Here is a 16,935-nt window from a genome sequence, read left to right as displayed (position 1 = left end):
ACCCACTGACCACCAGCACCTGGACACCTGTGTGGACTCCTGCATTCAAAAGGGTGCCAATTCCAATTCCTGAGCCCTGAGAATTATGTTGTTGGTGCTGCATAAGCAAGAAAAAGAACTCCAATGCCATAGGCAACGCCAACATTGATGCCACGATCTGCACCAAAGCCAGGGGCACTGCTCGTGCAGTGCATGATGCACGACCCCACCTGCACCGCAGCTCCTACGCCCTTTGACCTTTGACGTCTGCCGCTGCCTGCAGTTATTGACCTTTCCAATGCCAGTGCTCGAGTCAACGCCGTTACCACCAGCATCCCATTATCATGGAGGCGATAACCGACGAGGGAGACTTCACAAACTCTTCGACTTCGCATCGCCTCACAAGAACTGATGCCTGGCTGCTGATGCTGCCGATTTCCCCAGTCCTGGACTTGATGCACCGCCTCCTCACGGACACGATGTCTCACCTCCTCCGTGGCAACCAGCTAACCTGCCTTGAACTCGCACCTATGCCTCACCTCCATGATGCCGCGCATCGTCCATAGACTTCATTTTACAAGATACTGTTGTTTGGGGGCCCGTGTGACGCCGTGCCCGATACCACGCAGCTCGTGGTCAGCGCTGTATTTTGGATTTATGCCTGTCACGATGTCGTAATAGCCCCAGGTTGAGCTATTTTGTTTCTACAAGTTCTTTTTTTGCAGTAACTGTTCTAAAGTGATATTTTGATACAAGTATATTGAATTTTTGATGTTTTGGTCTTGTTTTGTTTAGATAAAGAAACTTTATTTTTCTAAACTGGTGTGGTGTCAATCTGTGGTATTTTTACTGTGTTACTGTGTGTTTTGAGTACAAATACTTTACACATTTCCTTTGGGACAAGCCTGTCTGCTCATGCCAAGCTACCAAGGGGGGGCCGCTGGGGTTATCTAAAGTGTGCATAACCCTTACCCTGACTAGAAGCAAGGGACCCTACTTAGACAAAGGTACAAACCTCTGCCAACTAGAGACCCCCATTTCTAACACCTTTTGGTGCCCATCTGGGTCTGTCTCTCTGTTGTTTCCCTGTCACAGCCTTCTTCTGGTCCTAAACTCCTATTTGCTGGTCCCCCAGTGCCCCTTGATCCCCTCTGTTTGTGCTAGATATGTTTTGCTAACTTTAACCCTTAGACTGTAGTCCATTAAACCATCCTTAGCAGAACATAACCCTTTTGTCCACCCACATTTAGACCTCTCTGACAAATTTAAGACCCTTGACACCCTATCTACTCACAGACTACCATGCTAGCATCAGTCAACATCTGCTTCCCCTCAGAGAACCTTTGCCATCCTTTAGAACTCGTTCCTATGTGGGCCACTGTGGCATCTCTGCTGGTCTTCTGCATAGTTCCCAGTGGCCTTTTCCATGTGTGATAGTCTTAGCTTTTTAGCCAACAACAAATTGCATGCAGTGATTTCTGAGCCTTATATATTATAGGTTTTTTAATTAGAATGAAAAAGATAGGGTCTTTAAAGGGGAGCAACCTAAGAGGCATAGCCTCTGTAACTAAGGCTATGTTCTACCACATGTGCCTTAGAGTCACCCAGGACTCCTCCATCTGCTCCTGGTTCTCTTCCTTCTCCTCTTAGTCCTTCTCTTGTACCTGGTCTTTGTCTTCTCATAGTTCTATTTACAGTCCTTCTTCTCTGTGTTGTTATGGTCTTCCTGGCCCTAGTTATTCTGGCACTAGTCATCCTGTTGCTTCCTGCTCTCCTGGGTCTGGAGTTCCAGGTTTTGGCCATTAATTCCCATGATCTTCTTGGCTCAATTTCATTTTGGTGCTTGCTGGCATTGGTTGTTCAGGGCCTTCCTAGCCCTGCTCCTCATGACCTGGTCTTTCTATTCCTCCACACTCTGGTCCTGCAGTTAAGCCTGGTCTTGGTCTAGCTGACTGTTCTTGTCTTTGTCCTTCTGAGATTGATCCGCCTTAGTTTTGTGCCACCCTGAACCTCTTGCCTGTGACTTCCTGGTTCCCCAGTACTGCGTCCACAGCTCCTGGTTGTCCTTCTTCAGAGCCTCTTGGGACTACCCGTTTTGGTCCTCTTCCTACATCCACAGTCTGGCCCTCCTAGCTCAAGCTATCTTTGTCTTGGCACCCCTTTTCCTTTTCTTCATCACTCTGTGGCTCCTGGTCATGGATGCCAGTTCCTTTTGCTACTGGACTTTTCTGCTTAGATCTTCCATGTACCCTTGGTTGTGCCCCCTCTCCCCCTCCCCCATTGGCACCCATTCCTAGGCTTCTGTCGTACTGGCTTTGATTGACCTGGCTACTGGTCCTGATCTTCCAAATTTCCCAGACAATAGTTCAGATTCTCCTACTCCTAGGCTTCCTATTGCTGCCTCTTATAGTCCTTGTCTTCCTTCTGGTTTTGTGCCTACTGGACCTGATCCTCTTGCTTCTGGACTTCTGTGGTGCCTTGGTCATTATACCCATGGTCTTCTTAGTCTGTGTTCTGCTGATCCTGGCTCAGTGATGCGAATGGCTCTCTTCCTCCTATTCCCACTGTTCCTAATCCTTCTGATTCTCATCCATGTGGTCCTGATATTCCTTCACTTGCTTTCTCCTGCTTCGTGAAGTGATTACATGTAAAATGATGTTGGTCTTTTTAGTCCTGGTTCTCCTTGTTCTGGTCTACCAGGCCTGACCATCCTTTTTCTTGTCTTGCTGTTTACCCTCGTCCTAGCTTCTCTGGCCTACTCCTCTTAACTTTTGTCATCCATGTCCTGGGACTCTTGGTCCAGTTCTTCTGGTGTCCTTGGTCTGCTGTGCACTGGTCTTCCTGATCTCCTAATCCTGGCCAAACTCTTTCTTCTTGTTCTGGTCTTCCTAGCTCTTGTTTTATATGCTCTGTTTGCCTGTGCCTGCTTGGCCTTCAGGCACTGAAACTCCTGGTTATGGTCCTCTTACCTTTGGTTAGTGACCTCCTTGTTCTTGTCCTACTGGACCTACTAGTCCTGTTTATTTTCCTGCTGTTTCTGGTCCTGGTGCTACTGGTCCTCTTGTTTCTGGTCTTCTACTGGTACTAATTACTGTGTTCCTACTCCTCCTTCTGTACCTTTCTCTACTGGACCTGGTTTTCCTAGCCATCCCCGTCCTTGGCCCTTTGGACCTGGTACTCCTTTTCTTGGTCTTCTTTATTTTGTTATCTTTACTGGTCATCCTAATTCTGGTCCTCTGGGTCTTCTTGATTCTGGATGCCCCGGCCATGTCCTCACGGCTTAAGTCATTATGTTCCAAACCCTGCTAATCATGGTTTTCTTACTCCTGTTCTTCTTCATCCTCATTGTAATGTTTGACCCGGCCCTGGTTCTCCAAGACCTTTTGACTGTCTATCTGCATCCGAGTCCTCCTTGTTCTATTCCTTCAAGGCCTGTTCCCTCTGGCCATCCTAATCCCCTTTGCCCTTGCCCTCCTTGTCCAGGGCGTTCCTCTGGAACTGACCCCACTGGTCCAGGCCTGCTGGTTGCCCTGGCGCTCAGCCAGACAGGGCATCCAGCCTGCCACTACAGATTTTTGGCAGATTAAGAGAGCCCCTTAGGGACCCGCCTCAACACCTGTGCTTTTGATTTCTCAGTACTGAGAGTCCGCGGGGCCAAGCTCGCGCAAAGCAATGCTTCCAGTGTTAAAAGTGAAATGACAAGATTTTCTTAGTGCAGGCAATTTAAATCCACATTTGGCATATCTTGGCTTTGTGGGCAGCTGGGGGAAGTGGGGCTATGCATCACATTTTCATACTCATCCTTTTGGTGGTGGTCATGTCTCTATGCCACCATTCTACAAAATGCCCAGCCTCCTGAACTCACTGGACACTCAGGTGTTTATTGTACACCCCCTGTCTGAAACCAGACCTTCGCCTGCTCTTTTTTGAGTCAAAGGCCAGTCCGGGCTTCCATCGCCCCCAAAGGGTCCTATACTAACTACTCCTCCCTCCCTCTCTACTCCAAAAAGCTTCTTTAAATGTTCTTTATCTTGTTGACTTCCTTACCTTTTCCCTGTGTCTCCCTACCTCTGCACCCCAGATAACACATCTCCAGGCCTCCAGTAGTTGTTGTTTTTATGCAACTGTCCACCTCATATCTGGCCAGCATACCTCCTGTATCTATGCACTCCCTGTTTGCTGCTGCTTATCTGCTGCTCATCTGTTGCCAGGTTTGAAATCCAAAACAACCGTAATGGTCCTTGAGAAGTAGCCAAAGCTATCACTCATCCTATCATATGCTGCCCCAAATAAAACTTGGCCCTCAAAAGAAGAAAATGGCAAAAGGAACCCTATAAACATTTAACGTGTTGAAAACAATACCCATTATTCTTTGCATCTTCACAGAGCGATATGAAGATTACTATAAACCCACACTGCAGGACAAAAATTGTGTTGTACAATATACTAGGGCTCCAAAAATAGCAGTTTGCAGCCATAGGTTATTTTTAGTTTACACTAATATAAATGAATTTCCTCTGCATTTATTTTATTGTGTTTTTATTCATAAACAAGTTAGTCACTAACACTGTCTCCAGGGCCACGTCTATTACTAGGATAGTATCTGATAGTCAAGGCAATCTGCTACCCATGCTACACATATCGTAATATTAAGCTTTATCTCTCATAGTACGCTGGTTGTAGTTCACATTAGTGTAATTTACCTCAAGTGCCGTAGATAAATAATCAATACTTATATCGTGGTTGCAGTGACTAGAGTTAAGATTTCGGGTATCTGCAATTTTTTACATACTTCATTCTGCACATGTTAGAACATTATCAGGCACATGCATCAAGCAAAATACCGGTCGCAAACGGGCAGATTCTCAGAATCTGACCCTTTGCTCCCGGTATTTTTGCATTTGGGATGCATCATCCCAAATGCAGAAATCGCTATTTAAGGAATCTCTAAATTGGGATTCCTTAAATAGCGATTGCATTTAAGGAATCCCTAATTGAGATTCCTTAAATGCAATGCATTACACTTTAAAAAATAGCGATTTCGCTAATAGCGTGAGCAAATTACCATGAGGCTGGCCCTCATGGTAATTTGCGAAAACTTAGAAAAATGCACTTCTTTGCATTTTTCTAAGTTACATGTTGCCCACACACATGCCCTTAGAGCATGTGTGTATGCAACATTTGTGCAGAGTGAACATACATGGGTGCAATAGGGTGTCATTTTGACACCCTTGCACCATCGAAATTGCGGGAGCAATTTGCGAGTACCTACTGGTACTCGCAAATTGCTCCCGCAATCTCTAATTCATTCCTATGGGCCTGGAGGCCCATAGGAATGAATGGGAAGACATTCCTTAATTGCGAATCGCAATTTGCTAATCGCAATTAAGGAATTTGTGGGAATCGCTAATTCTTTAGCGATTCCTACATGCATAGGGTTTTGCTATTCCTTAATTGCGATTCCTTAATAATCGCTATTAAGGAATCGCAAAACCCTATGATGATGCATGTGCCTATATATGTGTTATATTTCCGTTCATCATCTTTAACTGCTTCTTGCAAACTGAACACAAGGAATAATACCAAGCGGTTAATAATGTTCTTCATTTAACATCCTAGACTGTAAATAGAAATAATAATAGCATCAATTAAAAAATCGCCGCAATGACTGAAAATCTCGAAAGAAGACATAGCTATGCTACTCAAAAACATTCAAATGATTCAGAGAGCCATTCTTCTGAAAAGGGATTTGGTAAACCAGAATTACCAGTGGCGGCTCCTCCGCTAAGGCAGAAGAGCATTGCCCCCTCCCCGTCAGTCTCAAAATTTGAAAACTAAAACAACAATAAGCCTGGTTTATTATCGTTTTATTTTTCAAGTTCCAGACCTGGGGCCCGGGCCCATTGGGGGGGGGGGGAGGGTTAACAGGAGAGTATTATGGATTGGTGTTTTCATGATTGGCATTTTTGATTTACTGGTAAGTCCCTAGTAAAGTGCACTAAGAGTGCCAGGGCCTGTAAATCAAATGCTGCTAGTGGACAGAGCCTGTAAATCAAATGCTGCTAGTGGGCCTGCAGCACTGATTGTGCCACCCACACGAGCAGCTTTTGAAAGGGTTCTCAGACCCGCCACTGCAGTGTTGGCGCACAGTTTTTACTGCAATGTCAACTTGGCAAGTGCACCCACTTGCCAAGCCCTAACCTTCTTAGACAAGGGGATTCTTTTTGCAGTCTTATGAGGTTCACATGATTGTCTTTTAGTGATGAGTGCTCTAGTTCATGCTCATTTTATTTCCAGTGCTGATGTACCAGTGCTGCATTTCTGCTTTGCTTCTTTTCCCATGATTGACCTAAAATGTGACTGACACTCCAACAAGGTAATGAATGAAAGGGGTAACCCGAAAAGTTCCAACAAACGATCGATAAGAAGAGCCCAACTTTACCTGCACAAAGAATTGCACAACTACTGACTAATTAATTGCACAGTTACCTTACAGAATCTGATCAACAAATGGGCAAACCAAAGCCCCTCACTGTATACTTTTTTCAAATTGTTGCATGACATCATCACAGCCAGGCAACACAAAGTTTTCTGCAGCATATATTGTAATCCAGCAGGTCTTAACCTTTCGACTCCTGTGCACCCCCACTTACTTCTTAACGGAACCCGGGGACCCCCCTAAATAATTATTGGAGTTCCAGGGACGCCCATTGAGTCGTTAATAGAAACGTGGGTCCCCGACCTAAACAATTTTGATGATATAAACCTGAAGACAATAGACAAAAGTACAGAGCCAACCATTCATCAAACAAATGCACAAATGATGATTTATTTTAATGGGAATTGAATTAAGGCCACCCGTCGTCCATAGGATACCAAATACAACTTTAGAATACAATTTCAAGGGGGGCGTGGCCACGACGCCGACCAAGATGGCCGCCTGACGCGGGACCTCCGACGCACTGGAGCTTCTCCTTTATCCCGGTTCTTCTCCGGAGAGCATTTCACCATCACGGACAGTGGTTTTCAGTGTGGGAATGCAGCGCGCTTCTGGTGAGCGCTTTTTGATGCATTTTTAGGGCCGGGCTGCCTCTTTTCTTGCCGCGTTCGTTCTCTCCTCAGAGAGCGGCCGCCATTTTGTTTGAGGCGCGATGCTCGTTTTTCTGCTGGCTTGGCTGCATTTGCTCCACATTACCCTTTTTTTTAGGGTTCTACGCCTCCTGAATGCTGTTTCATCCTTTTTTGGACACTGCCCTGCCACATGGATATCTTATTGCCTGTGCTGCCTCACGTGGCTGGAATGAGGTAATCTCTGATAATTGACTTTCTCGCCATGTTCCTGCCTCCTTTTTGATTACGCTCATCATTGCCTCTGACGGGGGGCGTCCAGGACCTGGTTGGTTACTGACCCTGCACTCTTCATTTTTGCTTAGTCTGGCACTGGCTTGTCTCTGTTTATTCTGGAACATTTCTTTATTTACTCCACAAGCTCTCCTATGGTTACTGCTTCACCCTTATGCGACTGAACGCCTTCACTTTTTTGGTCTTACCTCATAGTCGTCCTCTTGCTTGCTGCTTGTCATTTCTGACTGGCTTCTATGGGCAAGTTACGCAATCCAAAATTTGTCTTTACCCCTTCGGAGAACTCTCCTGTGGTACCCTCTTCACCTCACTCAACGGCGGACTCTCCTCCCAAGGTAGCACCAATGGCGGGAGTAACCCTCCCTCGCTCCTCCTCAACACAGCCGCCTTTAAACAAGTCCTCACCTCCGTCAGCATCATCTTCTAAGCGTCTCAAACAAGATGCTTCTTCGTCAGAGAAGCCATCATCCCCTATTTCCATGGAGATGCTTTTTGAGGAAATTCGTGCCCTTCGGCCATTTGTTGAGGAGACCAATAGTAAGATGCAGCTTCTTGAGGAGAAATGGTCATCCATGGACAACAGAGTTACCGTTGTGGAACAACAGGTTTCGGACCTTCATTCTACTTCCCAGAGGGTCTCCTCCTTAGAAAAATCTGTTCTGGCGCTACAGCAGCACACGGAGGAATTGGAAAACAGGAACAGGAGGAACAACCTCCGTATTTATGGTTTACCGGAATCTTTAGAAGGGGACGACCCTGTGCTCTTTTTCTCCTCCTTTCTCCCGAAGCTTTGGATATGCCGTCCACCACTTCCCTCAATATTCAGAGAGCGCATAGACTTGGTCCTCGCTCGTCTACATCAACCAAGCCAAGGGGAGTCATTATCCTTTTTTTGAAGTTCACAGATCTTCTCTCTGTTCTTTCAGCTTCCAGAGCCAAGCGTCAGATCTCCTGGTTGGGTCAGAGAGTATATCTTTCCCAAGATGTTTCAAATGCTACTGCCTCTCGTCGGAAGGAATTTTTGTCTCTGCGAGCTCCTTTGAGGTCCCTTGGTGCTAGATTTGGTTTATTTCACCCATGCACTTTCAAAGTTACGTACCAGAATCAAACTTGGACCTTCCAGGATCCTGCTGAATTCAAAAATTTCATTCATATCCGTTCTAATTCTGCTATGGAGACCTCTTCCTCTTCTTGTGGCTGATTGTTTAATTGTTTTACACTTTCAGATTACTTGAAATGTCTAACTTTTGCTTCCCTTACAGGTCATCCATTTTGTCCCTGTCTCTGTTTCCGTTTATTAGTTTTCTCCGTATTAGATTATAATATACTTTCTTATTCCCATGTTTCTAACTTCAAACCCCCCCTATCCTTTGTCTAATAATTGTGTCTAGTTTTTGTCCTTCAACAATCCTTTTTGACCTCTCTGCTCTTCGCTTTCTCAGTTCTTTCTTTTATGTGTCGCTCTTGAATTTTCACCCTTTGATCGTCATAGTATGTCTTCATGTTCTCAAATGTTACTCATTCTTTATTCATTTATTTAGATGGACCGACTTCCTCTCCACCTGGCTCTTCGGTTACGTTCTTTGTTCCGGTGCGATCCGGCCTGGTCTCCCGTCTTGGGGGATCTGTCTCGTTGAGTGTCGCCATTTCCCCGTTGTCCTATTTCGTACTCCCCTCAGGTATGTTTTCCTCAGTCATCCCTCTGGGATATGTGCTGTCTCTCCTTGTACTTACTTTCCTTTCCCGCTTCCGTTTTCCTTTTCTCTCCCCTGTACTGGTTGATCAATTCCGATTCTCCTTTGTTTCTCTTTACCTCTTTCCTTCTTTTCTCAACCTACTTTATCGATACTTCTCAAAGTTTTCTCCTATTCGACTTGTCCTTTACGTATGCCTCTTCTTCTTTACTTCTTCTGTCCGATTTGATTCTATGTTATTTGTTAATTCAAAGTTATTACCTGGAATGTAAAAGGTTTTATTAACCCTATTAAGCGGCAGAGAGTTTTGTCCCATTTGGCCTCCTACAGTCCAGATATTGCTCTCTTGCAAGAAACTCACCTTAATGATGTTGAATCTCTGAAGTTAAAAAGAAGTTGGGTGGGTACAGTTTTATTTTCACCCTCTGACAACAAAAAGAATGGAGTTGCTATCCTCTGTCACAAGAGGCTCAAATGTACGGTTCTGTCCCAGGAGACAGACTCTGAAGGTCGTTGGATACTGGCCAAATTACTGCTAAACTCTATTCCTCTGACTGTTTTTAATGTCTATGGGCCTGTACAAGCAGACTGTTCTTTTTGGCCTTTGATTACAGAGAAATGTGTTCAATATAAGGATGTATCATTTGTTTTTGGTGGTGATTGCAACCAGATTGTTGATCCGTTCCTTGACCGTAAATCCACAGCCCGTTTCACACCACACAAACCCCACAAACAATTTCTTAACACTATTTCACAATCACACCTTATCGATTCTTGGCGTCTTTCACACCCTGACACGTTGGACTATTCCTTTTTCTCTCCTCCTCACTCATCTTTCTCTCGCCTTGACTATATTTTCCTCTCTAAATCTTTATCTCAGAATGTTCTGTCTTCTTCCATTGAACCTATTGTCATCTCGGACCACGCTCCCATCGTGACAGATTTTGACCTACTCCCACCACATCCTAAACCTTCCCGTTGGCGCTTTAACAGTGCACTTCTTACTGATCCCAATTTTTCTTCTTCTTTTCTCTCTTTCGTTGTGGAATTTTTTTCTCTTAATTCAGACCCTAGTATTTCTTTCCACACTCTCTGGGATTCCTTTAAAGCCTCTGCGAGGGGTTTCATCATTGACTTTGTCTCTCGGAAGAAGAAACAGTTTACTCAAAAGCGGAAATCCTCCCTGGCCCATATAAAAATTCTGGAGCACCAGTTCTACACTTCTTCTGATAAATTTATGTCACCGGATCTCCTGCGAGCTAAGCTAGAATTCAACAAATTAACCACGGATAATGCTTCTTCGATTCTCCTTCGCAGTAGTGCACGGTATTACGGAGGTCGCAATAAATCTGGTAAGCTCTTGGCCAAATATCTTAAATCCCGTAAGGAGCGCACCCTTATAGACTCTATATATTCTTCTGCTGGCAGTCTTCTCCACAAAGACAAAGAAATCCTTGAGCAGTTTCAATTGTTCTATCAGAATCTCTATACCCCAGAATGTCCTCCCACTCCTTCCCTTATTCAGAGTTATTTTGAGAAGCTCCCTACACCATCTAATTCTCACCTGATTTTTCCGGACCTTGACCTCGATCTCTCTCTCCATGAACTCTCTGCAGCCTTGTCAGCCCTTACTAAAGGCAAAACCCCTGGCCCTGACGGCTTTCCTGTGGAATTTTATTTGCACTTTTCAGACATTTTACTGCCTAAACTTTTAATCCTCTTTCAATCATTTTCCTCATCTGGTAAGGCTGAAGGCACTTTTCAAGATGCTACCATTTGTCTGATCCCCAAAGAAGGTCGCGACCACCAATTTTGTAAAAATTACCGACCGATTTCGTTAGTCAATGTAGACTACAAAATCTTTGCCAAATTACTTGCAATGCGCCTAGACCCCCTTATGCCTCACCTCATTGGCAAAGAGCAATGTGGCTTCGTTAAGGGCAGGCTTACTTCGGACAACTCTCGCCTTTTTCTTAACGTCCTATATAAAGCCCCCTCACTTTCGACCCCTCTTTCTGCTATCTCTGTTGACGCAGAGAAGGCCTTTGACAGGGTTGACTGGTCTTTTTTGTTTGCCTCGTTGCGGTGGCATGGCTTTGGTCCCAAATTTATATCCCTTATCTCTCTCCTATATTCTGCCCCCAAGGCCTCGGTACTTGTGAATGGACAACTTTCCCCATCTTTTAATCTTCAGAGGGGTGTTCGCCAAGGTTGTCCTCTTTCCCCACTTCTTTTTGTCTTATCTCTCGAACCCTTTTTATCCTCCATTCGCAATAACTCTTCCATTTCTGGTTTCCCATATGGCTCTAATCAATTGAAACTTTCTGCCTATGCGGATGACATCTTATTATTTATTTCTGACCCTGAGTCCTCCGTTCCCCCCTTGTTATCCGAGTTTCACTCCTTTTCTTTGGTTTCCGGTTATAAGATCAACTCGGACAAAACCGAAATTCTCCCTCTCACCTCATCCTGTCTCCCCCATCTTTTCTCTGCTACTGGTTTTGCCTGGAGTAGCTCCAAGATTAAGTACCTTGGCATTCTGTTTTCCAATTCCATCTCATCCTCGGTTAAATTGAATTTGTCGGCAGTTATTTCCAGGATTGATCAGTCGCTCTCAGCCTGGAATCCCCTCTTTCTTTCCTGGTGGGGTCGTTTGGACTCAATTAAAATGATGATTGCCCCTATTTTAATTTATACCTTCTCTATGTTACCGGTTCATATCCCTACATTTTACTTTAAAAAAATTGATTCTCTTCTTTCTCGTTTTCTTTGGAAAGGCAAGAAATCCAGAATTTCTATTGCCACCCTCCGCAAGCCTAAATCTAATGGTGGGGTTAATTTCCCTGATTTCCGTCTTTATCATAGATCCTTTTCTTTACGTCAAGCCTCGAGATGGATCTCATCAACTCTTTCTCCTTTCTCACCCCTTTGGCTTCTCATTGAACAATCTTTGCTATTACCCTTCTCCTTTGCCGAGGTGATGCGATTCTCTGCCAGGAATCCTTTCTCTCTTTGCCCCCTATTCAAACATACCTCTTCTCTTTTAAGTCCTTTGGTTCTTCCCTCCGAGGTCACACGTACATCCTTCTTAATTTCTCCTATTTGGTATAACTCTCTTATTCTTTTCAAAAATAGACCCATTTTTTGGAAAGCGTGGAGGGTAAGGGGCGTAATGTGGGTCAACCAACTTTTTGATGGTGTATCCCCTTGCTCTTTTCCCCAATTTCAACTTTTATTTCGGTGCCCTTGTTCCTTTCTGCGGAAATTCACAACCCTCATGGCAATTATCCTTGATCGTTATTACTCTCTTCCCTCCTCATCATCATCGTCACCTCCTCCTTCTCTTCTTAATATTCTTGCTACGCTCCCTAAAGCATCTCTCATCTATAAATCTTTTGTATCTCCTAATCCTAATCGTGTCAAGTCTAAAGTGGAGCTTTCTTGGGAAACGGATTTTTGTTGTATTTGGCCGATTGCTCTTTGGGATAAGCTGTGGTCCAGATCTTTAAAAATTTCCCGCGCTGCTTCACTTACTCAATCCTTATTTTATCTGTATCACAGGCTCTACCTTTCTCCCCTTTCTTTATCCCGCTTTTCTCCCTCCTCTGACTCTAAATGCTGGACTTGTGGCTCTTCTGATGCTGACCTTTTCCACATGTTTTTTCTGTGCCCAGTTGTTTCTACCTTTTGGGGGAAAGTGTGGTCATGCCTCTCTCGTATCTTCCCTCTCCCTTCCTCTTTCACACACTCTTTTCTCTTTTTGGGTAGCCTTTCTGATTCCTTGAATCTCCCTGCTCATCTACGCGGTCTCTTTGACCTGACGCTTGCGCTTGCCTTCCAACATATTTCTTCCAACTGGAAATCTCTAGCTTCTATTTCCTTACAAGGCTGGTGGAATTCATTATGCCACTTTCACAGATTGGACGTCTCCTTTGCCTCCACTTGTAAACCTGTTCGTAATGTTGATTTTTTCTGGTTGCCTCTTACCACGTATTTGGACTGTTTGGCCCTAAAGAAACCTATATGTCTCAATGCAGAAAATTTTAAACCTCCTTGAACGTCAGGAACTCTCTCCTTTTGCTATCCAGTATGGGTTTTGTTTAATATTATTGCTTGTTTTATGATGGTAATTTTGCATTGCTGATTTATACGATTTGAATATGTGTCGTAATTATTAGATAATGTATGGTCTATATTATTATCTTTAGGTCTTCCTTTCCCTTTCCCCCTCTTTTCCTCCCTTATCCTATCCCTCCCATTGCCTCCCTCAATGTTAAAATTCTCTTAAAATGCTTTGTGGGTTTCTAACAGTGATATTAGCAGTGTTGAGCTTTTCAATGGTTTCTGTATTATTGCAATGTATGCTGATATCTTTCTTTTGCTATCAACTCTTTAATAAAGCTTTCAAACATAAAAGAATACAATTTCAAATTCCTTCACACTTACAGAATGCTTTACAATTTTCAATTTTGCATTTTGCTTCTTTATTTATATATAGTTAATTAATCTGCTAATAATAATGAATTTTCTACCCAGATGTGTATACCCTGAGTAGGCGCTGCAGAACCCCAGAGGCCCATGGACCACAGGCTAAGAACACTCTTTTACTCTACTGAGATATCTTGCCAGCATGAAATAAAAATGTGTGTATTATGTAGAAATTGCAATAGTCCAATCCCTTTGTAATACAACAGGTACACATTCGCAGGGTCGATGAAGTGCACAGGAACCAGGCAAGCCTTTCCTCTGCCAACGCAGGTAAGGGTTATCACTTTGACCATTTAACAAGCGGATCGGCAAGCTTTTAAAGTTAAACATTTATTAAGTTGGATAAACAGGTCATGCTGATAAACGTTAGCAATACAGTCTAAAAGCTGGGCGCACAAAGCTCTGGCACACACAGAGGTCTTCATATTCTGATCAGACACTGCTGCTCTGGGAGCATGGACTCCCTCTTCTCGATGATGGACCTCGGAGGAGGCGCCTCCCTTTCCTTGGTCCTCACCTTAGCCTCGCTGATTGTCTTTACGGCCTGGAAAACCATCCGCCAACGATGCAAACTGCCCCCCGGCCCCTTCGCTCTTCCGTTTCTTGGGAACATTTTCCAAGTGGATAGCAAAAATCCCGTCAAGTCAATCAAAAAGGTAGGAAGGTTTAATGGTGGAAGATGTATGTTGGGGAGATGTGTTGAAGATGTATCAGGATAATGTTATACACCTCACTTGTAATCGGTGCCCAAGCATATCTGCTAAAGGATCCATGTGAGTGAAGGAAGTATAAATGTTTGCTTTTACATCTGACTTTAAGCAGATTGCTTGAAAGGATTCCTGCACAATCATCAGATGGCTTTGTATGAGCATTCATCTTTGCAACTGGACACAACGGAAACAATGGTTCTTTCTCATTGATTTAAATCATTAAAATGTTCACTGATCACTTTGAATTAATAAAGTCACTATTCTTTGGAAGGAACTTGGGGGCATATTTACAACAGGGCGATAAAAAATTATCGCCGCTTTAGCGGCCGTTTTCGGCCGAAAAGCGGCGATAATTTTATCGCTATATTAGCAAGGTCACGCTAACGTGTGAAACCTTGCTTTAGCGTGGGGATTTCTAACGCCCAGCTTTGTATCTCTAATGAGATGCAAAGTGGGTGTTCCTGACCTGACATGATAGGAGAAATGTCGCTAAGCGACATTTCTCCTATCATCACGCCCCACGCTATGAAGCATACCGTCAGGAAAAGTAGCGATAACACCTATTATCGCTACTTTCCTAACACCTGCTTCAGGACTGACTTAGCCATGATATCCTATGGAAGGAGGATATCATGGCTAAGTTTGTGAGTCCCTATCAACTAGCTAACGTGAGATCATCGCTGGGTTTCCAGCGATAATCTCACGTTAGCCAGTTAGCGCTAGGATTTTTATCGCTGATGAGATAAGCGTTGCTAATAGCACGCTATCTCAGCGATAAAAATCGGCGCTAGCCGGCGATAATTATCCGAGCGCTAAGTGCGCTCAGCGATAATTATCGCCGGTTGTTGTTGATATGCCCCTGAGGGACCTGCATTATTTACTTTCTCAAGAAGGTATCCTTTTATAGACGAAAATAATATACATTTCAAATAAGACCCAAAAAAGAAAAACACGTTTATATCATCACCTTGTTTTAGTCATGGCCTTAAACTGGTAAAAAAAAGGCACAGTAGTGAGATCTACTCTGTATATTTGAAGTCATTGTCATGCCTTTTCTCATTGTGTATTATTTGTTTTGTCGGTTAATTTATATACAGAAAAGAGGTCCCACGTGAAAGTTTTGTTATTCATAACAAATCATCAAAGTGATGTCAATCTGTCAATTTCAAAAAGAATTTGTTCATATTTTCAAAAAATAGAAACGTGTCACGGTATCATATGCAAATCATATATATGCGCATTTGTACACATACATCGCACAGCGTTACACAAGAAGATATTAAAAAATGTAACAAATATCTGTAAGATAACTTGGTCTCCTGCATTCATAAAAATATAGCATTATAAATTCAGGATCATATTCGTCGAAAACAAAAAATGTGACATTGTTTTAACTCTAGTAAGTTCAGTAGAAATCCTTAAGACATTCTTAATTAGCAAACTCTATTTCGATGAAGTGAGGATGCTCGCTTGCTTATATCACAAAAGTCTTTTGAAAGTATGTAAAGGACGCTCAGGTTTCCTAATTATGCCCTAAATGCAAATATCTCCTACTCCATATACTTCATAATTCATATGCCACACAATAGTGAATGTAGAAAACCTTTTGTACAGCCATTGATAATCTGCCACGGTGACATAAACAACAAACATTGACATAGCCAATAGGTCTCGCCTTTGGAACCTTATAAGTGTTTAGCCATGCAACAGTTGCATAACTAAATACTTATAAGGTCCCAAAAGCGAGACCTATTGTCTATGCCAATGCTTGTTTCTGTTTATTACTGCTCTGTAATAATGGCAAAACAATCTGTGTAATGGATAACCCAATATACCCTTGAGGGCTTGGGCAGATAATATGTATGGGTAGGATGTGCCTTCAAGGGGTTTGTTGAAAACTTAGTTGTGTGACTTGTTTATAGGATAAGTATATACCTATAAGTGAGATCAATCTTATCTTTTAGATTCCAAACGATTATACACCATGCAATAGTCATATGTATATATGGATCTCTGTTTACATTGATTTCAAAACAGTTGTACAATCAGAATAAAGAGAAATGAAAAGTGGACAAAAGGTGTGTGAGGAACAAAATTCATTTATATCAGTGAATGGTAATAAGGGTACATAAAAATAAGACAGTTGTATATCAAAAGGGAGACATGATTATACATTCAGTTATTACTCCACTATACAATATATCAAACACTTTTTCAAAGATATATGACCAATTATCTAGAAAGAAGTGTGACAGTCGACGTTTCGGTCTTCATATGTGAGTTTGTGAGACCATCTTCAGGACAAGAAGTTAAAAGTTGACCCCTAGTGATGGTCTTACTGTTGGTTCAGACGAAGTAACGCCAAATATGAAGGGCGCTCTATTCGCTTCCTGCGAAAATCGAGGACTGGAAATTGCTACCACAGTTAGGGGGCGTTTTACTTATTTCCCTCGAAAATTACTGGCGTGAGTACAGCAGTCATCTCAGTTGAATCGCCGCGATTCAACTGAGATGACTTCCAAGGTTACAATTAACTCCCTGTATTTCAGTGTCCTTCAGGGGTTTCTTTGCCTGAGATCACTGTCTATATCGGCTGAATAGCGGATCCTTACACTGCAATTCTCATCCAGTCTTCTTTTGTGTTAAGTCCTCTTGCTATTGTATCTAATGTGGAAATGTACCATTGTTCTCTGTTTTTTCTC

General features: G+C 43.1%; 1 protein-coding gene across 2 annotated transcripts in view; it reads left to right on the top strand.

Annotated features, from left to right (window-relative positions):
* Nucleotides 1-13,917: 13,917 nt before the first annotated feature.
* Nucleotides 13,918-16,935, top strand: part of LOC146798112 (cytochrome P450 2G1-like) — a 1,220,160-nt gene continuing 1,217,142 nt past the window's right edge. For both annotated transcript variants that reach the window (XM_085625336.1, XM_085625335.1), the window contains exon 1: nucleotides 13,918-14,179. In XM_085625336.1, the coding sequence (XP_085481462.1) occupies nucleotides 13,979-14,179 (201 nt within the window). In that variant the 5' untranslated portion in view covers nucleotides 13,918-13,978. The remainder of the gene's footprint in view (nucleotides 14,180-16,935) is intronic.

This window comes from Triturus cristatus, chromosome 9 (assembly GCF_964204655.1).
Source record: "Triturus cristatus chromosome 9, aTriCri1.1, whole genome shotgun sequence".
Taxonomy (NCBI): Eukaryota; Metazoa; Chordata; class Amphibia; order Caudata; family Salamandridae; genus Triturus; species Triturus cristatus.
This window is presented reverse-complemented; position numbering and strand designations above follow the sequence as displayed.